General features: G+C 39.2%; 1 protein-coding gene across 1 annotated transcript in view; it reads right to left on the reverse strand.

Moving 5' to 3' along the window:
- Positions 1-21,170, reverse strand: part of LOC140120607 (uncharacterized) — a 31,404-nt gene extending 10,234 nt beyond the window's left edge. The window contains exons 1-6 of the mRNA XM_072139576.1: positions 21,014-21,170; positions 14,202-14,352; positions 7,287-7,380; positions 7,002-7,120; positions 4,360-4,502; positions 2,201-2,398 (exon numbers count right to left, since the gene is read on the reverse strand). Coding sequence (XP_071995677.1) covers positions 2,201-2,398; positions 4,360-4,502; positions 7,002-7,120; positions 7,287-7,380; positions 14,202-14,352; positions 21,014-21,024 — 716 coding nt within the window. The 5' untranslated portion in view covers positions 21,025-21,170. The remainder of the gene's footprint in view (positions 1-2,200; positions 2,399-4,359; positions 4,503-7,001; positions 7,121-7,286; positions 7,381-14,201; positions 14,353-21,013) is intronic.
- Positions 21,171-27,678: the final 6,508 nt, after the last annotated feature.

The following is a 27,678-nucleotide window of genomic DNA, read 5'->3' on the forward strand; positions in this document are numbered from 1 at the left end:
GGACAGAGGGGGGCAACAAAACCCCTCTGAACCACAAGGCACAATTGGTGGCTGTCAGGAACAGCCGCCACTCTGCCCCGATCACCGTCTCTACAGACATGGTGACCGGTATTACTGACGTCATAAGTAAATTCGCTGCTATTGGCTCGTCTGAATTGATGAGCCAATAGCAGCGATAATAAACTGGGGGTGTATGGGGGGGACATAACCCTTCTGGTCCATGGGGCAGGATGGATGGCTGTTAGGATCAGCTGCCATCTTGCCCCGATCACTGTGTCTGAACCGTGTTGGCAAGTCACTACCCGCCGCACCGTTCTATTACAACGCGCGTTGGGAATAGGCTATACAATCTTTATTTTTTAAGCAATTTAGACAAATAAGGGCTTATTTTTTGAGAGACGCGATGCACTGTAAAAAAAACTTTATTTTAGAGGGTTTTTAGCTTATTGAAGCAATTTTATTAACTTTTTTCGTGTGGAGGAAAATAAAATCATCAATTCTTGTTTTGGATTTTTAGCATTTTTGAGGGGGGGGTTCGCTGTAGCATAACAATAATATATTATCTTTATTCTACGGATCACTACGATTACGGTGATACCTCATTTATATAGTTTTATTTATATTTGTCCAATTTTATTGAAGGAAAACTAGAAAAATTGAATTTGTTTTAGTATTGCCATCTTTATAGCGGCATAACTATAGTATTTTTTGGTTGACGGAGCTGGTTGTGAGCTTATTTTTTGCGTGACAAGTTGTTCTTTTCAGTGGTATCATTTTGGCGCTTGTAACTTTTTCGGATCACTTTTTAGAACATTTTTTGTAAAGCAATTTGATAAAAAGTTTTAATTTTTGGCAAGTTTTTGGGGTTTTTTTTTTACCACGTTCACCGAGCGGGTCCAATTATGATTAGGATTTATTGTACAGATTGTTACGGACGCGGCGATACCAAATAAGTGGGTTTTTTTTGTGATTTAGTGTATTTTATACTTTATTACTTGTGTAAAGGGAAATGTGGTGTTTGGGGGGACTTTCACTTTCTTTTATTATTTATTTTTATTTTTAAAAACCTTTATTTATTGTTTTAACTTTTTTTTACAGGTAATGACATCTAAGCTTGAACAAGTGATCTTCTGATCACTTGTTCAAGCTATTTTACAGGTTACACAGTGCAATACAGAAGTATTGCACTGTGTAATGTAAGACACTGAGCATGCTGCGCATCTGGCAGGACCCGGCTTCCGGATGAAGATCTCGCAGCCCCGGGCACCGGCAGTCCCGGGGCTGCGATCGGAGCAGCGGACCCCCCCGGTAAGCGCCGCGGGGGGGTCCGATTCCCTTTAGATTGCATTTAAATGCCTCTGACACGCCGCGGTCAGCGCGACCGCGGCGTGTTAGGGGTTAACACCCGCGATCGGAGAAATCTCCGATCGCGGGTGTTAGAGGCAGGTGTCGGCTATAATATATAGCCGACACCCGCAGCTTCTGGCGCCGGCTCCGTTCAGGAGCCGGCGCCAGAAGCATGACGTAATAATACTGCATTTTGCGGGAACGCACCTCCCGCCATGCAGTATTATTACGTCAAATGTCGGGAAGGGGTTAAGGACACCCGACTTACAGACAACCCATAGTTACAGACGGACCCCTCTGCCCACTGTGACCTCTGGTGAAGCTCTCTGAATGCTTTACTATAGTCCCAGACTGCAATGATCAGCTGTAAGATGCCTGTAATGAAGCTTTATTGATAATTCTTGGTCCAATTACACCAAAAATTTTGAAACTCCAATTGTCACTGGGGCAAAAGAAAAAAAATTGTCTAGAACTTCCATTATAAAATATACAGTTTCGACTTACATACAAATTCAACTTAAGAACAAACCTCCAGACCCTATCTTGTATGTAACCCGGGGACTGCCTGTAAAGTTTTTTTGCACAAAACCATACCATTACTTTTCCTAAGCATGGTCAAGACTGATGTGTTATTGCACAATTATTTGCACTTTTATAGGCGCAAATCAATGTTAAATAAAGCGGAAACCCGCAATGCAGATAATGGTCACCAGGGTCCAAAAAAAGCTATTTTAGAAAATATAATTTATTCTTCTGAATAAATGAGCAAAATGAAAGCACAAAACAATAGAAAACTTCACAATGAACAGCTGGATTCATTATAGTTCCTATTAACATAACGACTATAACTTACCGTAGTCTGTAGTCTTCCAAAAACTCACAAGGATTTGACTTCAGAACAAGTGACTCTAGTGGAGAATGCTTCAAGACTGCAAGACCACTCAAAGATTCAATGTTATTCTCTGCGAGTGATAAGTGCTGGATTGCAGGAAGCTTTGGCAGATGCTTAAAGGACCTAAAGTGATTTTTGCTTAAGTTTAACTCTTTGCACCTGTAACAATCAGAACCAGTCTGTTATTTTCAACATTTATCATGGAAAACATTCCAAGCTCAAGATATTTTGATTGATATGTACTCTAGGTCACTTCATGAGACAAGTTCTTACTTGAATACTGAGTGAAGATTGTCTACGTAAAGCAAGTTGCTCCTCACTTTGTCATTCTGGAATATTATTGTAATTAGGTTTGGGTCTGAGCAAGTACTCACCCGGCCTCTTTACTAACGTACAGTATGAGAGCTGCCAAATATTGACTGGCAACTATCATTTCTGAATATGGTCAGCATTGTGATGTCCTCTTAATGAAATTTGATTTGGTTTCTGCAGCTACATCTAAGAACTTGATTATTTTTTGAAAATTCTTTTTGTGATGGATTGGGACAAAAATGATGACTGATTGTCATCAGGATGTGAGATCCAGTCACATGGCCATAGAAAAGCCTGCCTGAGCCAAAGACATGGTCAGGAATAGGACTTTCTGGCAGTTGTAATAACCCGCAGTAGGGTCTTTAATAATCTCTCTAGTGACCCTTTAAGAGCTGTCATCCCCTTTATCTATATGCTCAGCTACCCTGTGTAATCCCTGGCTGCCATATACTGTCTAGAGAGGGTGTTTGTACAAGCATATTATTCTGCTCTGTTACCAAATGCGTAATGCTCTATTTAACCTAAAAATATATCTGTTGTGGTCACGTGAGGAGATGCAGGCTGCCTTATTGCTTTCCCGGAACAATCCAGAGGCTTGCAAAAGATTTTGGAGATAAGAGACGCACCACAGACTTGTGCTGCTGATGTACTAGGGCTGGCATAGTTCACAGAATATTTGGCCAGCATTGCAGACCTCTGCTGTAGAGTTGTAGTTAGTCTTCCCTTGCAGCAGGGGTTAAAGCTATCCACACTTGACCTATCCATCAGACAGCCATTTGCATGCCCTTACAGTGGAAAGTCGCACTGCCTGTCAATGGTACAGACCTGTTTCGGACTCTCCTAATAAGGAACTGTGAGTTTTTTCATCATATCTTTTTCCAAGTGTGAGTCCATAGCTAAGTCAATAACTTAACAGGCCTCCCCCTATACCATCTACTGGGACCTATAAACAGAGGGAACCATGTTACCCTGCTCCCGCCTTGCTCCACATCTTTCTCTACCCTGGTGGCCCTGACAGGTGTGGGTGATGCCTACCTGATATCAGAGGGGTTGTGTCCTGCTTAGTCTGCCCTTCCCATCTACTCCTATGTTTTCATGTGACCAGGTTGATTTCATCTAAGGTCCTTTACAACATCTACCCCAGGTATGTATCGTATCACATATCATGGCATGATAACATCATGCCTCCATGGACTTCTACTCCTCCTCCAAAGAGGCATGCTGTGATTTCATGTGATCAGATACATAAATGGAGTTGACGTTGCATATGTAACAGGACCTTAGATGACATCACCCTGGTCACATGACATTAAGTGAACAATGATATAACATAAATGTTTCACATAGCAGGATATCCTAGCAGTGAGACCTGATAATCAGGAACAAGGAAACAGGGGAATGCAGTGAACACTGCACATACTGGACTCCATTACTATTATTGGACTCACATCAGGTGAGATGTATATAAGTTTAGAAACTGCTTTTTTTAACATTGCAGCCATGGGAAGGAATCATTTGAAGATAAGGGCAATGCTTTTTAAGCAAGTATTTATTTTGGCTGGGTTAATTTTCATGGCAGGTTCTCTTTAATGCCTCCAAACACATACAGAAGAAAGATATCATCCTGTGGGAAATAATCCATTTGCATAGGTGCCCGGAAGCATCATATTCTCCTTTCCTTATTACAATGACATGATGAAAGAAGTTGGACAAAGTTTCAGTTAGATGAAGAAGAGTAATGCCAACAGCTATTGAAGGTATGGGCACTATTAATTCCGAGTAGTCATTTGCATGCACTAGTTGCTTACCTTGGCAATCGAATGGCACTCAAGTCTTTAAATGAGTTGTCAACCAACCACAGTCTTTCTACTCTTATTAGACGACGAAGAATACGCTGAAAGTTATTTTCCTGGTAAGGATCACCAAGACCTTGATAAGACAGATTTATATTCTGCAAATGAACAAATGTAAGTCAATGCCCATCACAAGACCTTCCATGCTTTTTTTCGATGCTCTACGTTCAGTCTTACCCATTTCTCCGGTTTTATAATTTGCTTTCCTTATGAGCAATTTATACACCAGCATAAATAAAAATGTAGAGGGAAAAAAAAAACATTCCCAAGGAAATTGAAATTTTATTATACCATGAAAAACAGCAATATATAATTTTCATGAAAATATATTATTTCTGGGAGATTTCTGAGATTTATCATACTCCCAAACAAGCTGCTAAAAGTTCCACTTCAGCTGCTCTCGGAGAAAATTGGATTTCGTTATAACAATCACGGCTTACGTTACAAGTCATTTGCACATAGTCAGTCATGGTTTACAGTCTGTTATGTATGAATTCATTGTAAGCAGGCAGCACGTAAGCCAGAGTCTCCCCGGCTCCCCGGGGCAGTCTACAACACCTTGTAGTGCAAACTCTGCATGCACCGGTGAAGGAAACCAGTCACTCAGGCTTGTCATACTGGCTTTATTGTCTCTAATGGTTTCAGGCTTTCAGAAACACCAGACAGCTCTTTGTCTATACATACATATATTTCAAGGAATGTTACACCGAGTTCGGACCGGCAAAGGCCAATTTATGTCTCTGTGGAGCACTAAACATGATCAAATATCACCCACTATGAATTGTGAACATGTTTAACAGACTGAAAACTTGCAAAGACCAACTGCTCTCAGACCACGCTACAGTTTTTGCACATCTATGGACACTGTTATTTCCTTGCAGTTTGCCTTGTACAGGATAGGTTCTGTAGGTTTGTTCTTAAGTTGAGTTTGTATGTAAGTCGGAACTGTATACTTCATAATTGTAACCCCAGTCAAAATTCTTTTTTTGTCTCTGTGACAATTGGATTTTAAAAATGTTGGATTGTCATACGAACCAGAATTAACAATACAGTTTTATTTCAGACACCTTTGATAACTGTTATAACTGTTTATAGTAGCCTAAGGCTAAAATACAGTAAATTGCAAACATCCAGAGGGCCGTTTGTAACTAGGGGTCGTCTGTAAGTCGGGTGTTCTTAAATAGGGGACCGCCTGTTTCTCTTTCACTTTTTCATGATTTCAAAATGACACTTCATACCAAATACAATACAAAAAACCTGCACGAGCCTATTCTACAAGTTCCCAATTACACATTAAAAAACATGATTTTATGCAAATTAGAAAACTTTTGCATTAAATATTACTAACTTTATATATCTCACAAATATCACAGTAGTATAATTAATAGCTCATGACAGAAATGTACCTGATAAAAGGGCACAATGGAAATATAAAGTAGATAAAGTAATTCTTCCTTATTGTTAAAGGGAACCTTTCAGCAAAAACTGACCCAATAAACTACTATTAATAAATTATCAAGTAGATTAAATTCCTGTCATGTTTCTTTCACAGGGACCAGAGAGTTTAGTACTTAAAGGGGTATTCCCATCTGGGCATTCACATTTAATTTAATCCATTTGCCTTATGTAAACATTTCTTCAATCATTACTAAAGGACGGCTGTGGGACCTGAAGCAACTTTCATATACAAAATCCTTTTGTTTCTTTGTGCAATCCCTCCAGCAGAGGTGGCCGTATCCATTGACTACATTTATGAGAAATTATTTTCACACAGGTAAAAATGTTTTAATAATATCTAATTGAAGAAATGTAAGTCAAGCTCACCCCAACCCAGAACACCACCTCTTTTGTGATTGACTTCATACATAAAACTGCAGAACAGCCGATTTGTGATGCCCTGGATGCATGAGTGTCAATTACAGGGAAGTGGAAGTTCTTTGCTGGAGAGAGCTGGAGAGAGCTGGACTTCAGTGCTGAGCTCTCCACTTCTGACTTTATATATCCAGTTGACATCTTACTTCAAAGTCGGTGTTCGAATGATGCCACCACACTGAATCATGAAAGAAAGCAGCTCACCAGGCTATGACCTCTGAGAAGGAGCAGGAGGTGGAGCTGTACAGGAGCACAAAGGTGGGGGCCAAGATCTGAGGAGTGAGTAACACAGACAAGGCAAATGATGTTTTTGGAAATGCATCCAAACCAAAGTCCAGCCCCTGTGACTACCCCAGGATTTTCTCAGAGTGCAATGTAAGTTATAAAACACAATTATATTGTAACGCAAATTCTTAGAAAAGGCAGATAGGCAGATTTACGCTGCAGGTGTAATAAGCTTCTGCAACCTGTCTTTAGTGAAAATGAGGTTCCCTTTAACCCATTTGACAACATACTGGTTATGATTTATTGGGTCAATTTCTGCCGACAGCTTCCCTTTAATGCATAGCTATGTATAATCAGGCTTTAGAACACATGTAGCAAGTATTTGCTTCTGGGCAGCACATTGGACTGGCATTGGCATTGGAGATTCTTTTCTAACATCACTACAGCCGCAATTTAGATAAAAGATAATATGGCTCCAGGAAACAAGTATCCTCTCTTACCAGGCAATTCTCCCAGTTTTCTTGCAGCCTTTGCCTCCATATCTCTTTATCGTTTGTGTGTGTCCTTTCTTGGAATAGATGAGCCTCTCCTCTTATTACAAGTTCGTCCTCTGTCGGCCCTTTGTTCATATAAAATGTATGTGCATGTTAAAAGAATAAACAGCGGAAGGTTTTCATCTGCTAATAATAATAATAGGAAGCGCTACATGCTTTGGCTCGAGTGGATAAACATTTTCGTAGGACTTTAGTAAATGCTTTTAGCGGATAAGAGGTTTTTTACTTTACCTTCTCTCACTCTAGGACAACGAATTTGAGTCCCCTGTACATCATGTTCTTTCAACTTGTGCCAAGTTAGATATTTGAACGCATCACATGGAAGCTTTAAATGCGGAGAAGAAAGAGAGCTAATTATGTTGTGAAGTGTTTTCATGTGCATTCACCGAACACTTGAAAATGATTAAACCACGGAAAGCAACACCTTGAAATCACCAAAGTCACCCAAGGACAATTGAGATTAAATATGCAGGTAAAAGTTACCTCTGTTTTAATTTAAAGAACTAAATCACAGCATTTAACATGAGCACCATTATGGCGTGTGACATGATAATTAATATAATCAGCCATCATATCTTATAAGCATTTACCAAACATCATGCTAATGTAAAATACACAAAATGCATACAAAATGTCATGGTTACAGGGCAACTCTTGTACAGATTTTGTCTTTCTACAGATCCACTATGCACTTATAACAAAGGACTCAATGGGGGGGGATTTATCATGGTTTGTATGTTATGCCACCTCCACACCACGGAGGGACACAGCGTGGGCTATGTTGGATCACAGTGAGCTGGCCTGCGGAGGGGTCGCCCATGTTGGGACACCTGCAGTAACCTGTTCCAGGTTAAAGCACAATTCTTTTTTTTTTCTTTTGAACAATACATTTTTTTGTGTTTTTCAGGTGAACATGGTACATGCATATACGACTAAAGTAATTCACTGCCAAAAACTGTTGTCTGATGTGTAATACACAATGTTCATGTGATGTAGTTATGAGACATAATGAACAGAATAGAAAAACAAAATAAAGAAAAATAACCAGATGGTTAAAGGACAATTCTATGCCATGTGGGACCTGGCGTAGAAATGACCAGCCGCATGATCATTCACTGGATATAATAAGAGGCCGAAGCCTTTTAGTATATTCAACATAACCTGCGGAATGGGGTTAATATAAATCCATAAAAACATAAAATGATTTAGGCAAAGTGGGGCCCAAAAATAAAACTAAAAGTGGGGCCCCAAAATAAAGCTATTTTATGAACAGTCACAGTGAGTAGGAGGCTCCTTTGGCCCTACACAATAATAACATGTTGTAGTTACACACAGTAGTAAGTATCTGTAATATGGGGCTGTATGAGAATATTATAGGAGATAGACAGATGATAGGGAGATGGATGATACAAGATAAATATGAAAGATGATTTAGATTTATAGATAGATATATAGATATATAAATAGTATTTTATATACATAGCTAGATAGATGATAGAAGATAGATATGAGAGGTAGATACAGCAGAAGAGATATAGAACAATTGCTTCATAGATGGATAGATAATAGATATAAGATATATAGATAAATAAACATAAAGCTAGATAGATAAATGGTTAGATAGACAGATATATAGATAGGAAATAGAACATTATAGGAGATAGAAAACTAGACAGATAGATGATAGATATATAGACAGGAAATAGATGATAACCAGCATTCAACCAAGGGGTATTAAAAGAGCAATACATCCTCTAGCCACAAAATTCCACATGCAGGGGGCCCCCTTAGGACAGGGGGTCTTCAGCAAATGCCCAGTTTGCCACCCCCTAATGCCGGCTCTGCATAAATCTTCCTGGGATCACATTATTGCCATAATTGTTCTGTCTATTGTATTGTCTATAAGATTAGTTGCCAACATAGATGGTGGTCTAGTATAGTGAAGGGACCAATGCCAACATTGATGGTGGTCTAGTATAGTGAAGGGATCGATGCCAACATCGATGGTGGTCTAGAACAGTACAATGGTTTACTTTACAGTTTCATCTATAAGATATGTCAAGGAGTACACTTACTTTACCTCCAGAACTGAAGGCAATTTCAATTTTACAGGTAGGATTCAATAGTAAAATTCACCATCAGAATGGTCCAGGTTGTAGGGACAAATGAATGGGTTTCACCAATCATCACAAGGAGGAGTTGCTTCTTCACTTCTACTTTCATAGGAAATTCAGGGAAACCCTAGGAAACCAAGGCTGTGGTCTAATTAGATCATGCACTATTAACTCATTAGATACCTGGGTCTGGACCATGCTGCTGCTATTTCCATGTTTACAGAGGCGTCATCCCTTGTACATTTATATTGGATGTCAACAAAAAGTTTAAGTAATCTGTGGATGAAGTGGGGCTCTTCTCTTCTCAACAGATTGCATATGCTTTATGCCCACCACTGGACTGTGTCTTGCACAATAGGATTGAGCTGCTTGAAAGGGCTACAGCCTGTTCATTGTTTATATGTCTGTTTACTTGAACAGCAACTATTGGATTGTGAAAGTCAGACCAAAACAGATATTATGTTGATATCAAATGTCATATCTAAACAATCTGCCCTCGATATTGTGATCCTGAAGAAGCTTTTTAAAAATTACCACCTAATCCTTTGTAGCTCATCACAGCCCATGTATGATGTGAAATCTTTTTGCCTCCTTACCGCACTAACTTATGTCAAGTATTCGGGACAATATTTTACCCCAATAAAGTAATTTGTAATGTTCTTATATAGATGATATATAAATAATTGTAAGTTACCTCCCATTTAAATATCTGGTTATAGCAGGTAAAGTTTCTCCAATTGGAATCCCTATAAAAATTAACAGGGTAACCTGCAATAGTTCTACTTCAAGAGTAGAATTTACAGCTTAAAACCCAAAACAGCAAGAATTGGAGAGGCGTAACTACAGGGGTAGCAACCTTAGCAGCTGCTTTGGGGCCCACTTTGTCAGGGGGCCCAGGAGAATGTGCATTATATATATCTGTTATGCTGCACATTGTACATTATATGCATATAACAGTGCACAACCTTTACAATACACAACTGAGTTGGCAGCTCAGATAAGAAATGTCAGGGGAGGGGACAGCAGACAGGCAGCACAAGCAATTTCTCATTTCTACTTCCTGCCATCAATTTCCTCAATGCAACTTGAACAGATGTGTGGCCTCTGACAACCGCCTGGGATAAGAAGACTGCTTGACATGTGTGAGTATACAAATATGTATATTTTTAAGGGGGGACTATCTTAGCAGACACCTTATGATCCCTCTGAGCTATAAGATGTTGTGTGCTGACAATGTGCTTAGATTATCAAGGTACAGGGTTTAACTACACTTTTATTTAGCTTCTGAACATTCTACTAGTATTTTTAACATAGAAAAAGAGAGATGATGAGATCCATGAGATGGATGTAAAACACAATAACACTCTCAGCTCTGCTCCCTCACCTAATCAATAAAACACACAGTCAGCTCTGCTATAAAGACCTTATCTTGCCTGTAACCAGTAGAGTAATCCTCTGTATACTGCTGCTTGCCGGCAGGAAGTGCCTGTGTCTGAGCTTCACTTGTAATGCAGGAGGGAGAGAGTACTGCAGCTGTACAGATAAGATAAAGTATTCATGAGAAGAATCTGACCATAGTCAAAAGATTTACATTCATATCCAGAGACAACCAAAATTGTAAACACCAGGTGTCATGTGGAATTATATCTATGAAATGCTGCATTTCTGTTAATAACAGTGAATAAGAGAATGTGTTATTTTGTTATCCTAAGTATATTTAAGAATCATGTTTTCATGAGAATGCCCCTTTAACAAAAACTGAATAAAAATAGAAAAAAGATACTGAGATAAGATGAATGCTTAGCAATATTGACTCAGTCTACTCTGTGACCTGCACACTGATAATCCAATGAACCCTGCAGTGTCAAACTACAGATTGTCCTTAGCGATTGTATTTATATGTTCAACAAATGTCTGTTGTCTACAAATTAAATGTCAAAAGGTTTTTATGTTTTATCAACAGACAAGGGAAGGTCTGTTTACTTCATCTTAGCAATCTTAGCACACACTTGTCTGTACTGCAACAAGTATGGAAGTTATTCAAAAGGATTGGCCCACAGAAATTATGTATTACCTATTTGCGGGATCGGTAAAATGTCCTATTGCTGGGAGTCTTTTTACTGATCACCAACATTCTTTTCCATATTTTCCATGTAGCCACATTGTTCCTTTAGAAACAAAGTGTTATTGTAGTTAGATACAACCACCCCCGCACCCTGGTAGTAGTGTAAAGGCGTGTACTTTCAAGCACTTCCTGACCACTTGGATGGCTGTGGGCAACGGGATGGCTGTGGGACATGCAGAGACTTCCAGTAGTTTCATATGCAAAAATTATTTGTTTATTTGTGCAATCACTACAGCACAGGTGGTTGTATCCAAGGACAATGATCTAATTTCTAAGGGACAACATGACTATATTTATGGGAAATTATCCTCACAAAGCTACATTCTTTTAATAACATCCAATTGAAGAAATGTATGTATATGGCAGATGAAATGTTAATGCCCAGTTGAGAATATCCCTTTAATAAACCTAATCTTCAACCGACTTTGCAGATATTAGGCCAGAGAAGGCCAGTGTGTGTTCATGAGGAGTACCACTATCAGTGGAGTGCCTTAAATAGTGGTAGACCATGTAGCCACTTGGGGAACCCATATGTATGGTGGACCCATAAAAAGTATTGACCTGCCAAAAGCTATTGATGCATAATGTGGTAATAATGGTAGTGGTTATGGTATAGCTGTATTATAAAGAAGAAGCATGGTAATATTATGCTGTCACCATGTATTGATAGTGGTTTCATTCAGTTTGTAGTGCCAGGGTCAGATTACCTGTGTAGTATGAATATTATAGCCCCTATATGTCCAGAATTAATTTCCTACATAAACTACTAGAATAAAGCTTCTTGAGTATAGGATTTCTATCTGCAGATTCAGGACACTTGGAGGACCTCCAAAGGTCCTGAAAGGGCTCTTGTGTACAGAGGTGTAATTTTGTTGAGTTTTCACTTTTTAACCACTTCCTCTGATCGCGTTAACATGTAAGGGACTTATGAAGGGAATCTGACCCCCCGCGTCGCTTATCGGGGGGGGGGGGGGAGATCTGAGCCTCCAATGGCAGCCCCGAAATCTGCCATGTTACATAAAACAGCAGCCCCGAGGTCTGTCGTGTTACATAACACAGTAAATACATCTGTATTACACTGTTTTAGGTGAATAAGCACTTGTTCAAGCCAACCTGTAAAAAAATGTTTAAAAGACTTAATAAAGTTACACATCTAGTAAAGTACAAACAAAACCCATATATTTGGTATTGCTGCGGCTGTAAAAACAAACCCCGAAAAACTTGCCAAAAATGAACATTTTTCATAAAATCCCTTCACAAAAATGTTCCAAAAAGTGATCAAAATAAGTTATGTGCATCTAAATGGTACCACTATAAAGGACAACTCAACACTTCAAAAATAAGCCCTAAACTAACTTTGTCAACCAAAAAATATTTAAGTTATGTCTCCGAAAAGATTGTGATAGGAAAACCAATGACATTTTCTCTACATTAGTTTTTCTTCAGTAAAATTGTAAGAATATATAAAAAACGATATAAATGAGGTTTCCCCGTATTCAAAGTGATCTATAGAATAAAGATAATATATTATTTTTATGGTACAGTGTGGAGTCTCAATAAAATACAAAAAGAAAGGAAACCAGAATTCTCATTTTTTTCTTTTCCTCCATACATTCAAGAGTTAATAAAATCTCAACAATAAGCTAATGACCCACTAAAATGAAGCATTTGTAAAGTGCATCTAATCTCACAGAAAATAGGCCCTTATAAGTACAAATTGCCCAAAAAATTGGCAAAAAAGTGACAATGCATATCTGCTCTGAATGGTGCAGATACCCTTCGAAGTCATGGCGTGTGCCCATACAGCAGTTGCAGTATTGGCATGATAAAAAGAAATTGGGTATCAAACTTTTTGAAGCATTTTGGCATTTTGAGAATGTGTACATATTTTGAAAAACACATTCATTCAGCCAAAAAAATAGACGTTTCAAAATTGCACACGATTTTGTTTTTTCCCCTGTAAAACAATTGAAGGGTTAACAAACTTCCCAAAAGTTGAATACATACGTTGGGGGTTTTAGTTTCTACAATGATGTAATTAATGGGGTTTTACCATTATTTAGGCCTCTCAACGTGACTTGAAATCTGAGCAGGTCCCTCAAAAGTGTGATTTTGCATTTTTTATGAAAAAAGTTCAAAGCCTCATAACATCCTACAAAAATGAGAGGATGCATAAAACACCATGGAGACATAAAGCAGACATTCAGTAAATGTTAGTTATCAAATTTTTTTGCTGTTGAACAAAGTAACACCCGCGGAGTGGGCTACGTGGGGCACCGATTGTTCCTATGGCAGCCCTAAGGTCTGATCTGAAAGCCTGTTATCATAGGCAGTTTGTTCAAAAACATTTCAATTATACTCAAATAGTTGATGATTGGGAAATTACAATGACTTCAATTCAATTGGGTAATTTTGGAAAATATGAGAAAATATTATTTGCATAACAACTTATTCAAAACTTATCAGCCAAAATTTACCACTAAAATGAAGTACAAAACGTGAGGAAAAAACAATCTCATAATCGTTTTGAAAAGTAATATATTATTTTGTCCTGGTACAGTGATATTATTGGTCATTTTGGTCTTTATTTATAAAGCTTTTATCTAGAAACAATCTATTTGGTAATTATATGTTAATAGAATATGGAGAATATAGGGTATACTTTCATTCCTGTTTGTTTTCCTTCGTTTAGTTTTCTCAATTCAATAAAGATTTAACTTTTAGATTAATTTTCTCACTGTATTTAGTCACGACTTGTCCATATGCATCACAACTTATAGGGTGATTTTATTATGGAGAAGAGAATAAACTGAACTAGAGATGAACACAGCATAAAGAAACAAGATATGTAGCCGCACTCGGCCCAACTCATTACATGTATACATATGAAAATAGGGAAATACTCACTGGAGACGAAATGCCGGAATCACAGCTCTGCAGCAACGCTCTTCTGTTACTTGACAAGACTGGTAAAGACGTGTTGGTTTCGCTTAGATCAGAGCAGTGCGATGAATAGGATTTGGAGAAGCTGTTACTGCTTGTGTTCACACCTGAGGAGCTGAAGAGATAATATTATAAGCAGGGCATAGAAATCACAAGCTATGCTTCATTTCAGCATTATATTCCTCGTCTCTCAAACAGATGTCAGCCTTCTGCTAATGCATAATATTTCATTTCACAAAGCACATCATTTGGAAAGTTACATCTAAGAATAAGCAGCTGGAGAAAATGGAAGCTGAAAACTGTCTTTTCTACACCATATCATTTATTCCTGCCATACAAATATTACAGCATGAGCTGATCAGTGACAATGACAGTGACTCCTCAGCCCCAATGTCAAACCTATTTTAGGCCCCTACCTGACATATGGCGGGCATAATACTGGTGTCTTCTTCAGTGTTTGTCGGCCTTTGAACCCAACAGCGACAAGTGTGATTAATACCCTAAAGCATAACTGTAAAGTTATAATGATTTTATCAAATTCTCATATGTGATTCCCCCATTAACAACAAACAGAACAATGCCCATATTGTGATGCTGGCCCTATGGCATTTTTTGTTCTGAAGGTGTTTGACAAAAATCTTTCCCACCAAAGGTGAAGTGAGAAAAAAAATGCTCTTTCTGTACTTGCCCTCAAGCTGAGTCCAATTCAAGCTGCCCACAGATCCCATGATACCTTGTGTTCTAACTCAAAGTAATTTAACTTCCCAGAAATAAATTTACTGAACCCTGCATTTATATGGTGACTAGCCTAGCAGCTTTTATCACATGAAGGAATATCTAATAAGTGGAAGAAATCATAAGTAAACTGGTTACATGTGCATGAGGTGCAGAGAGAGACAAATAAAGTTCTGTAGAATCACAGACTCGGATGGATAAACTGGTAGGGAACAGGGGAGATCTTGCACCTCACTATTCTGTGTAGGAGACATCTGTATCCACAATCCTGAACACTCCAGCTCTGCTACATACACAGAGAGCAGAGACCTTGTCCTCTATGAGAAGGGAGCAGCAACCCCTTCCCTCCGAGGAATGCATAGATTTGTCTATCTGGTGGATCCACAGGGCTTATCAGCACAGGCAGAGTAAGGAGCTACTTCAGAACTGATATAATTTGAGGAATATAGCAAAGAAACTGCTGGGTATAGGTAACAAAGATGATAGGAAAAGCTGTTCTACATCCTCAGATCTATTGATTTACAGTTGTTCTTCAACACCCCTAGTATTTATATATCTACACCATGGCCAAATAAATTACGGACCAATATGTCATCATAAGCACTTGATAGGAGAATTTCCTATTACTTAGCAAATATAACCCCCATTTACGCATCGGGATCATTATCTGATTGCTTTTACATTTCCTATATTTTATACCTCTGTGCAAAATCTTATGTGAAAATACTGTGAAGAGGTAAACTTAGGATATATGTGTATTTTTATTGATATTTAATATTCCTGCATATTTTTTCAATCCAGCCAATTCAATGGATATATGACCAAATATTTGTTGCACACAGCAAAGGGTGCAGCAAAAGTTAGCACCCCCAGGGTTTTCACAAAGTTAGCAAGTCACCCCCTATCCATAGGATAGGAGTTAACAAGATTTTGGTAAGGTCCCTTCTTCTGGGACCTACACTCATCAAGAAAACAAGACCCCAGCCTTACTGTGCTCAGAAATTACCATCCCCCCCATATTATTGAATGAAGTAGTAGGATGCATGCGCAACTGCCATAACAATAGTTTAAGGCCTCATCCACATGACTATATTTGAGTGCTGTGAGCCCGATTGATATCTATTGTGCATATTCACGGTGCAGGGAGGCACGGTGCATGCAATGTGTGTCACCATAGCATGAATGTGCCAATTGTATGCACCGCAAGTTGTAGAGACTTGTCCACAAGTCAATTCTTATAGACATCGGTGGGATGAGTAGGGCTCCCAGCCTGTTGTTTGCGGACCACAAAATGCACATGGTCATGTGCATGAGATAAGGAAGATAAGGATGTGGGAGGAACTATGTGTAATAAATAGTTATTTTTGCTTGATTTAGTCTCTTACTACAGTAGTTTCCTGATTTGTGTTATTTATATAGTGATTTTTAGAGCTGTAGTGCAGGGGAATGACAACTATAATGACCATCTACACCAAGTCTAGATGATATCTCCTGGGGTTTCTCTTTGAGCCTCTAGATCATGAAGTCTTAAATAATGTACTGGATTACAGCCTTCACCATTATGGATATTAAACATAGGGAAAGTACTTTACACAATAAAGGAATTATTATTATCGATAATGCGTGGATCACTTCATAGGTCACAATCTATGAAGTCTACATGAAACAAACAAATTTATGTATCCCAGGAGTTGAGTCACAATCAAAAAGCTCCTACACATCTCTGTTTTTGTAGTAACTATTGATTTCATTGGTTTGATGCCTTCTTCATCAAAGCAAAACACTAGTGTCTTACCCTTAAATCCCAACATCAGTATGGTCCCACATTACACAGTGTACAGGCAGTCCCCAACTTAAGAACACCCGATTTACAGACAACCCCTAGTTACAAACAGACCTCTCTGGATGTTGGTAATTTACTGTACTTTAGCCCTAGACTTCAATAAACAGCTGTAACTGTTATTAAAGGTGTCTGCAATGAATCTGAAGCTGTATTGCTAATCCTGGTAATTATGGCATTCCAAGATTTTTAAAATTCAGGTGTCACAAAGACCAAAAAAAATCTGGAGATACAATGATAAAATATACAGTTTTGACTTACATACAATTTCAATTTAAAAACAAACCTACAGAACCTGTTTTGTATATAACCCGGGGACTGCCTGTAATCTGATTTATAACAATAACTGAATCTGGAGGTCTCAATCCTCATTTTGGATGTGTGTTAGCACTTGTTTAAATGGCTTGCGCACGTCCCCATTATTTCCATGGGCTCAGACACACAACTGTGGTTTCCACTGCAGATGTTTAGGTGCTATATCTACTGGCATCAACGTGTACGTAGATCTTACAAGTCGAAAACAAACTGCGGTCATGTAATGCACAGGGGGCCGAACTTCCTTACTTATATCTAGTAATTGTCTTGTTTTTGACAAAAAAAATGATTCATTTTTAATTTTTTAGAGTACAATGGCATACTGTAATATATTAAATTAGCATTCTGGATTTCAGAGTTTCTGGTTTCATTATCCGAAAAGTTATAATGGTAAGAGATGTAACAGGGTAGAAAGGCAGTAACACAGAAATATATTGATATACATAAACTGTAGATCAAAATTAGAGAACACACACAATTTCCTTAAAGGGTATTCCAGAAATATGAACATCTGCTACAAAATCCCATAATGCTATAAGTCAATACAACAAAGCTCAATAATATTACTCACAAAATGTAGCTCAAATAGTTTAGTTTTATGATTTACAAAATTTTATGGGCTTTCTAAAGTAGGCGGAGATATCATTCAAGTCCCCCAATAAGGCTGGTCACCCTCGAAAGACAAATGCAAGATTGGACAGAAGAATCTCCATGGGTAATTGTTTAAATTTGCTGCTGGAATTGGTCATCAGTTCAGCAATGAACAGAGTAAGGATATGTCTTGTCACACAGTCGGGCATACTAATCAGGGCCACTGCACCACGTCAGTGGCATAGAAGCCCTGAAATGCTAGCTTATTGTTAGCACTTGCGATTATTTAGCCCTCTCCGCCACCTTCATGTCAGTGTGAAGGGGGATGGGGCATGCCCGGCATTACAGAGTCCCCACGCTGTCCCCATTACTGTCTCCGAGGCCGCGCACTCGCTGCAGCTGGCGACTTTTCACATTTGCAAATTCACCAACTGCGTTTCTTTCTATACCAGGCAGGGATTGGCGTGGAAATAAACGCTGTGCAGCATCCCACCAGATACATCAAGAGGCTTCAGCCTCCTCATGTATCGCAAATCACGCTACAAAAAAGCAGCGGCGGGGCTATTATATGCCAGCGCACAAGCGCCGGTGTTTGATAACTATCCCCCAGTGTCTTTATATTTAAGGGCACTTAGACTCAAAGACTCACCTTTGCTGAGGAGCATGTTGTGTAGACAAAGAAGGTCCACAGTTAATTTTATTGATGAATGAAAGGTTAATTTATTTGGATCTGATGGGAAACGTTATGCTTGTCAACAAACAGGGGAAAGACTGAACCCAAAATGTGTAAAGAAGTCAGTGAAAGGTGGTGGAGGAAGTGTCATTGTTTGGGGAATGTTTTCTGCAGCAGGAGTTGAACCTCTCATACAGCTGCAAGGTAGAGTGAATGAAAGTTTGTATCAGAACCTTCTTCAACAACATCTGGTTCTTCACTAAACCAACTAGCAATTTTCTTGCAGGACAATGTCCCCTGTCACACAGCAAAACGGGTAGAGCAGTTTCTTGAAACAGAAAACATTGAAACAATTCAACGGCTGACCCGAGCGCTCTGGTGACAAACCTATGGCCAAGAAACTGTAATTGCAATGGTTTGGACCATTTGTCTGTGGGTGTGAAGATTAAGACAATACAGAGAGACAGGAAGAATATAGGGACCCCGATTCCCCTGGGCAAGATGGATTGAGTGTTACACAAAAAGACTGGTGACACATGGGGGCAAATTTACTCACCTGTCCGAGGAATTCACCCGAAGTGCATTCTTCCGACAATAATTTACTAATATTGTGCGCCCGATATCCTGCATCTGTCGCATCGCCGCTCAGGTACACCAGAGTTCACCTTCTTCTTCCTGGTATATGTAAGTGCATATCTTGCGACCCAATTTTAAAGTTAAATCCAGCACTCAGTCCGAATCTGTCGGATTGTCGGACAGAAATTAATTTGCTTTCATAAAACCCGAAACAGTCACAAAACTGTGGAATAGACTGGAAGAAAAGTGAACCAAATTCCCACCAGAGCAGTGTGACAGACTAGTGATGTCCTGTGGCCCCAAAGTTAGAAAAAGTTATACAATAATTATTTTTCGTTAATTGACCTTTATTTTTTAAAACCTAGTAAAACCAATATGAATTTAGTAACGCCATATTTGCAATAACCCAAAGAATAAAGTGATGGTGTCATTTGGAGTGGAAAGCCATAAAAGCAGAGCCCACAAGAAAATGGCGCAAAAGTTCTTTTTCATCAAGTTCATTGCATTTGAAATTTTTTTGCTGCTTAGAAAAGAAGCCCTTATATCACTCCGTAGAAAGAAATATAAAAAAGTTATGGATTTTTAAAGATTTTTTAGAGAATTTATTTGGCAAAACTCTGTGTAATCTGTGTGTGGTATATAAATAAAGCATTATTACTGTATTTTTTCGGACTATAAGGCACACCGGATTATAAGGTGCACCATCAATAAATGCCTGCTAACATAAGGCGCACCGGATTATAAGGATGAATGACCAGCAGGTGGCAGACCTGTGCACACTTCAAGGCAGCTGTTGTCTGTAAGTACGGTTCATATATAAGGCGCACTGGACTATAAGGCGCACCATTGATTTCTGAGAAAATCAAAGGATTTTTGTGCGGATTTTAGTCCGAAAAATATGGTATTAGGTAAAGGAATAATTAAGAGAAAAATGGCATTTGGAAGGGGTTAAGGTGTCATGGAGAAAACTGTGAAATTCCCTTTCTGTTCACCCCTGACCTGGTGATACAGCACATGTAATACCCATCTATAGCTTCATGTATCTGTACCACGATGTAGTTGTAATAAAACCTAGATATGCAGTTTACCTGCCTCCTGATCATAGACTTGAATGTACATTTGCCTTTTTAGATATTCTCTCATTTCTGCAGGACTCTTTGCAGTCCTTGGGATTTCTACTGTGATAAATACTCTGACACTACAGCAATACAATAGTTTCAGTCCTGTACTTCAACATGCATTTTTCATAAGCGTCCTCTTTTAAAGTGAAGGTCTACTAAGCTATGCAAATCATGCGATCTATGAGATTATTGTGGCAATGCAAACCTCCTACGGACACACACATTCATTTTCAGTCTGTCCTCATCTGCATTTTATAGCCATATGCTTCCCGTGTAAAGAAATATGAAGAATGACACTGCCATAATCCGCATCCATTGCTGTTATATGCTCTACGATACAACAAGCGATAGTGATTGCATTCAGGACTGACACAATTAGATAGACGGCAACGTATGGCAATGTTGTGCATTTGGTGTAAAATGATACGTAATGTAGATTTTATTATACGCATTTAATGTTACATTATTCCAAGGCCATTCGGAATGAGATGTAATGGGATTGCATAGCTCAAAATGATAACATTGTATTTTTACATTCCAGGGAGCAATTAGCTGTTATTAGGGATAATGCTGCTCGCAGGGCCGGGCTGTACAGAAGAGATTTAGTTGTAAAATAAAAACTTCATTCCAAGGACTTTTAAATGGGGCTTGAATTGAAGAAATGATTTCAATCTATTTCCAGGGGCACTTAAATCTGCTCATATAAAAAGCCTCCTAAATAAGCCGCCATCCAAAGTTTAAGGTTAATTTAATTAGATCGAACATTCAATTAAAGGGCTTCTTTTTTTTCTTTTCATTTCAGCCTCTATCAGCTGTTCAGGTCTCTGAAAAAGACACTTAATCCTGTAACAGTAGATTATCTTTCATTTGCTTCCCGAATTGGTAGTAAAGAAATAAGACAGAACATCTCCCTCTGCGCTCTTACCTCTCAGACATGTCTCTTTCCTTTACTTTGTGATATTCATTTGCAGAACTTCTTTGTCTTTTGTGCTCACCATAGCGGACCCACTGCTGCCGGCATTGTGCAGGAACTGTGGGATCTTTAGGAAGACTCCATGGATCTAGTTTCCCAGGGGACAATATCTGTTACTTGGTAACACTCCGTCATTTCCGCTGTCCAGAGATCCATGTGTCTTCTTATCATCTTTGTCTATTCATGCATCGTGCTGGTACCTGAGCGTCGCCACCTGTGCATGTTATAGTAATATGAAGCGGCAACACTAAGTATATACATCTATTATTAATATTGTTAATGCAGACATTCACTAATTATGTTTTAAGGGCCTTATAATATATAATTAGCTCTTTACACACAACTCTACAAGCAGGAGGTAATTCACAAACATACAAAGTATTTATACATAAATGAAAGCACATGGCATTGATGTTCAGAAGGCAACCCCTTAAAATCGCCAATACACAACCTGTTCCATTATGAATCATTTTATTTTTAATGGATAAGTTATTCTGAATCTTTTTTTTCACAAAGCTTTATATCATTCTGCTCAGTTCTTCCTGCTTTATAACATGCTGCCTGTAGATAAGGCACTATGGACAATCAGCTCAGCCTGTTCTGCTCTATAACATTCTACCTACAGATAGGGCACTTTGTAGAAACTGTTTAGCTCTCCTCCTCTATAACATTATGCCTGCAGATATGGTGCTTATATCACACTTTCATCGGCTTCTAGAAATTTTTGGGATTTGCTTCGCTGTGACAGCTATTTAGAAGGGGATTGTGTCGCACACGATAGGATTTTGGCGCAATCGCGACGACTTTCATGCGACAGAAATGGGGGGCGGGCCGTCGGACGATCCGGCGGATTCGGAGAGAGCGTGGGATTTGACTTCAAAATTGTGTCGCGAGAATATTAAACTTACATACACCGGGAACAAGAAGGTGAAAACCGGCAGACCTCAGCGGGGAAGCAACACATGCAGGAAATCGGGCACACGATCTTTGTGAATCACGGCAAAGTTCATCCTTGTCAGACAACACACAGCGGGGATCGCTCAGGACCCGGTAAGTAAATGTGCCCCAATGTACACTCTGCTCAGCTCATCCTGCCCTATAACATGCTGTGCAGATGGTCACAATACACAATCCGTTGATATCATCTGGCTCTATAACATGCTGCCTGCATATAGGACACTGGAAGTTATTTATCTTATCCCTGTTTGTTTTGCCTAGCTTTTGCCTGTCACTTTTCCGTCTGCTTCTTTGGTAATTTATCAATCTCACTTTTTCCTTGTGTTAAATGAGGTTTTTTTCAGATCTCAAAAATGTTGCACAAATGTCTCAAGTCAATTCTTATCATTTTCTAAGTTTCCTTAAGTATGGTTTGGTCTGGAGTTTTTTTGCACAAAAAATGGCGCAAATTTTAGACAATTTGAAATGATACATTTCAATTGCAACATTTAGCACATCTGGAATGGAAGATAAATGTGTCTTACTGACGCAAAACAAATGTTCATCGGACATTTCAAAATTTCCCCAAAAAGGCGCAAACATTGCAATGCGCCAAAAAAATGTCTCAAAAATGACAGAAAAAACATGAAGAAAAATAAAGAGAAATGACCCACAATATGTACAATCTACTCAGCTCCTTCTGCTCTATCACATAGTGCCATTAGGACTGTGGACAAACTGCTCAGCCCCTTCCGCTCTAAAACATACTGCTAGCTGCACAATCTTATCAGCTCCATTAAATGCTGCCTGCAGATATGTACAATCTGCTCTGCTTCTCCTGGCATACTGATTTTAAGATTTTTATTTTCATGGTAAGATAAATCATATGTGTGAAAACAGGTATCAGCTCTCCGCTAGCAGGAATATAGTATAGGTGTGATAAGGTGCTGGAGTGCATGGAATCCAAAGTGCTGGTCCTGCTGCCAGGGAGAACAATCCATGAAAACATAAAAACGTTTAAGGCTCCAGCACTCACGTATGTCAAATAGTCTAAAAAAGCTACATCTTTAATGAAAAATATAAAAAAAACTTAAACTTAAAATATTAAAAAAATACGTGGGGACCATATGGAAACAAAAAAACATGCAATATGCAAGACACAATAGTGGGATGAAGATAGAGGGGACACGTTTCGGACTTCAGTCCTGTGTCAGCAAAACATGCTGTATGTTACTTGTTTTATTTTATAATTGCTTCAGTATTTCAGAATTAGCTATGGCCACTTACGATTGTCAGAAATGGATTTATCAGGTAAAAGGAAAAGGTTTCCTTTTTGGACATTCTATTAACTGGTCACAATCTGTCACACAAAATCGAAACATCTGTTTAGAAAATCTACTGCTGGAAACTCTACACTACATTCCCCTTGCTGCCATAACTAACACACTCCAAAAAATTTACCTATAGGTGAATATTTACGCGCTAAACACTCGTGCAGTTCAGATGACGAACTTCATTCTGAATAGAAATGTATCAATGCCAGACTCACACATAGAGGTTACCACAAACCCATATTACATCGAGCCAAAACAATTGTATCCAACATATCTCGTGAAAATTACCTTTTTTACAATTCTAACAATCATTCCTCTTCTGAGTATGAACAGCATCAAGACCAAGTTACATTTAGTACCATAGTACTCACCCCTTTAACATGACCGCCTTGGTATTGAGCCGTTGCGGGGACCAGTGGTAACACCAAAAGAAAAAGAGCCTGGCTACGACTAAGGACCGACGCTGGTCCGAACGAAACGCATCAGACGTCTCCATGTTTTTAAAGATTTCCAAATAAAAGTGGAATTTTAATTCAACAAATATTTATTTTCATTGCCTGGATGCCGGACAACCCGTCTCTTTTTTCTTACATTTAGTACCACCTAGAGTACAGAATACAAAAAAATCGTTTCTATCATATGTAATTATTTGCCTATTCTAAAACAAGACAACATTACTGCTCAAATTTTGAACAATAATTTCAGATTTGTAACTAAAAGAGCCGCTACATTGGGCAATAAGTTGTCTCCCAATGTCTTTTCCTTAGAGTATGTCCCTGTTCACACATGGCTACAACACAAAGGCAATTATCCATGTGGTGAAAAAAGGTGCGGCATGTGCCGCTATATACACAGTGGCACCTCACTTACCTCTTGTTCTAACCACTCACAACATCATTTCAATAGGTCCATTAATTGTAATACTCATGTCATTTACCTCATCACCTGCAACATTTGCAATATACAACATATTGGTTGCACTATTCGCAAGCTTAAGAAATGATGGAACACAATAACGCTGCCAACACTGATGTCAACTCTTTATTGAACATAAAAATGTCCAGTGTGTCCAAACATTTTCGCGACATGCACTCCTCCTCTTTTTGCTTCATGCATGTGCAAGGCATAGAAAGAGTTAATGTTCCTTCTCGGGGTGGAGATTAGAAAAAACTCCTCCTTTTCCGAGAAGGCTTTTGGATCATCAATACCCATCTGGTTTAAATCAAAAAACAGATATGCTATATTTGTACTAACTTTTTCTTTCAATATGTCTTTTTATATACATTTTCTTAGTGTACCTCCGCATATCTTGACTTACATCCGTACATTCTTTTTTCCTTTCATTTCTTCTTTTTCTTTTTCCTCCTCTCCCCAACCCCCCTTTTTTTCTTCTCCTCCCCTCCCCTTCCTTCATATCCTTCCTTGTATAAACATGTCCTACTTTCACTATGTACTTGCTTACGACTAAGGACGGTGTCCCGTCTGAAACGCGTCAGCTATTTTCTGAGATTGTGCACACCATCATGGTTTTTTAAATCAATTATGGCATAAAGCTCTGTTTTTAATGAATTCCATGGAGAATACCTTCTCCTTTTTCCTGATGATACCCACCTGAAGCAACACAGCAATAGGCTTCTCTATGATAGATACGTCTTAGAAAGTTCAATCCAAAGAGAGAATGGCCCACATTTATCAAAAGCAGTGTAAACTGTACTATGTGCAGTTTGCCAGTGTAGTGTGCAGAGTGCGATAGAGTTGTAAATTGTGGCGCACGTTCTTCATGAATCTGGCATTACCTGGTCTGCTCCAACAACTTATTTTGGTGCACCTTTCACATAGGGCATGTGACACAATTCTGTTGAGCAGGGCCAGATTAAGGGTCCCAGTGCTATGGAGCACCTCACTCCCGCCATATTATTACCGAATAATGATACCACAATACTGTTACCAAATAAAAGTACCATAAGACCAAAATTCCAAACAATAGCGCTACTATTTGCAAAGGATACCTTGAAACTGACCCACAGGATTACCACAACGTGACCAGTAAAACCAATAATTTACCACATATAAACTCCATTTACTGTTGATCTTTACAGCCATATTGTTATAATACAAACACCAACCAGCACAGGACAATATCACTAGTGACACCTCTGTACAAGCCCAAATAATAACATTACATCCTGATTATCACCGCTACATAATGACTGGATAATACTGCAATACTACATAATAACCTACACACGCAGACCAGTATCTACCAGCATATAGTAACCATATAGTAGTAGTATCCCTCACACCACAACTGACCACACTGTGCCCCCACATATATAATATATACCCCTCACACCACATCTGACCACACTGTGCCCCCACATATATCATATATATCCCTCACACCACAACTGACCACACTGTGCCCCCACATATATAATATATACCCCTCACACCACATCTGACCACACTGTGCCCCCACATATATCATATATACCGCTCACACCACAACTGACCACACTGTGCCCCCACATATATCATATATACCCCTCACACCATAACTGACCACACTGTGCCCCCACATATATCATATATACCCCTCACACCACATCTGATCACACTGTGCCCCCACATATATCATTTATACCACTCACACCATAACTGATCACACTGTGCCCCCACATATATCATATATACCCCTCACACCACATCTGATCACACTGTGCCCCCACATATATCATATATACCGCTCACACCACAACTGACCACACTGTGCCCCCACATATATCATATATACCACTCACACCACAACTGATCACACTGTGCCCCCACATATATCATATATACCCCTCACACCATAACTGACCACACTGTGCCCCCACATATATCATATATACCCCTCACACCACAACTGTCCACACTGTGCCCCCACATATATCATATATACCCCTCACACCACAACTGACCACACTGTGCTCCCACATATATCATATATACCGCTCACACCACAACTGTCCACACTGTGCCCCCACATATATCATATATACTCCTCACACTACAACTGACCACACTGTGCCCCCACATATATAATATATACCCCTCACACCACAACTGACCACACTGTGCTCCCACATATATCATATATACCGCTCACACCACAACTGACCACACTGTGCCCCCACATATATCATATATACTCCTCACACTACAACTGATCACACTATGCCTCCACATATATCATATATACCCCTCACACCACAACTGACCACACTGTACCCCCACATGTATCATACATATCCCTCACACTACAGCTGTCCACACTGTGCCCCCACATATATCATATATACCCATCACCCCACAACTGACCACACTGTGCCCCCACATATATCATATATACCCCTCACACCACAACTGACCACACTGTGCCCCCGCATATATCATATATACCGCTCACACCACAACTGACCACACTGTACCCCCACATATCATATATACCGCTCACACCACAACTGACCACACTGTGCCCCCACATATATCATATATACCCCTCACACCACAACTGACCACACTGTGCCCCCACATATATCATATATATCCCTCACACCACAACTGACCACACTGTACCCCCACATATCATATATACCGCTCACACCACAACTGCCCACACTGTGCCCCCACATATATCATATATACCCCTCACACCCACTCCAAAATATCCAATGTAAGGTGAAACAAGTAGTCTTCTTTATTCCATGTTTAAGCAAGAGTACAATAAAGTAGAGCGATGTTTTGGCTCACAGGGAACCTTTATCAAGCTTGATAACTAAGAAAACGCTGAAAACCATAACAATAACTGATGACAATAACCCCACACCACAATGCTGGCTCACTATAGACACTAGGAATATAACAGGACATGTACAGTACAAGCTCAGAGATGTCTCGCGCTAGAAGGTTAGTCAGTTAATACATCACCGGTACTGCAGAAGTGGCGTCTAGCACCTCATAGGTGATTTCTACTTCTTCTACTTCAGGGCCAGAATCGACGTAACCTATGGCTGAAGAATCTTCCACCAGATGTCTTTTGCTCCTGGCAGCGCATACCCCACACTGTTCACCTAAAAATACCACAGTTACTCACAGTATAATGTCACCTGGATAACAGAATGCCCCCCCCCCCAAATATACCCCACAATAAAACCTCTGTGTTCCCTGCATATATTACTATACTACAGACCCTGAGTAATACTGTACCCCTAATTATATGTCACCCCCCAATTACACAATATATGGTTCCCCCATGACTTAATTTATATATTGCCCCATTTAATGAATTAATTTACCGATTTA

This window comes from Engystomops pustulosus, chromosome 3 (assembly GCF_040894005.1).
Source record: "Engystomops pustulosus chromosome 3, aEngPut4.maternal, whole genome shotgun sequence".
Taxonomy (NCBI): Eukaryota; Metazoa; Chordata; class Amphibia; order Anura; family Leptodactylidae; genus Engystomops; species Engystomops pustulosus.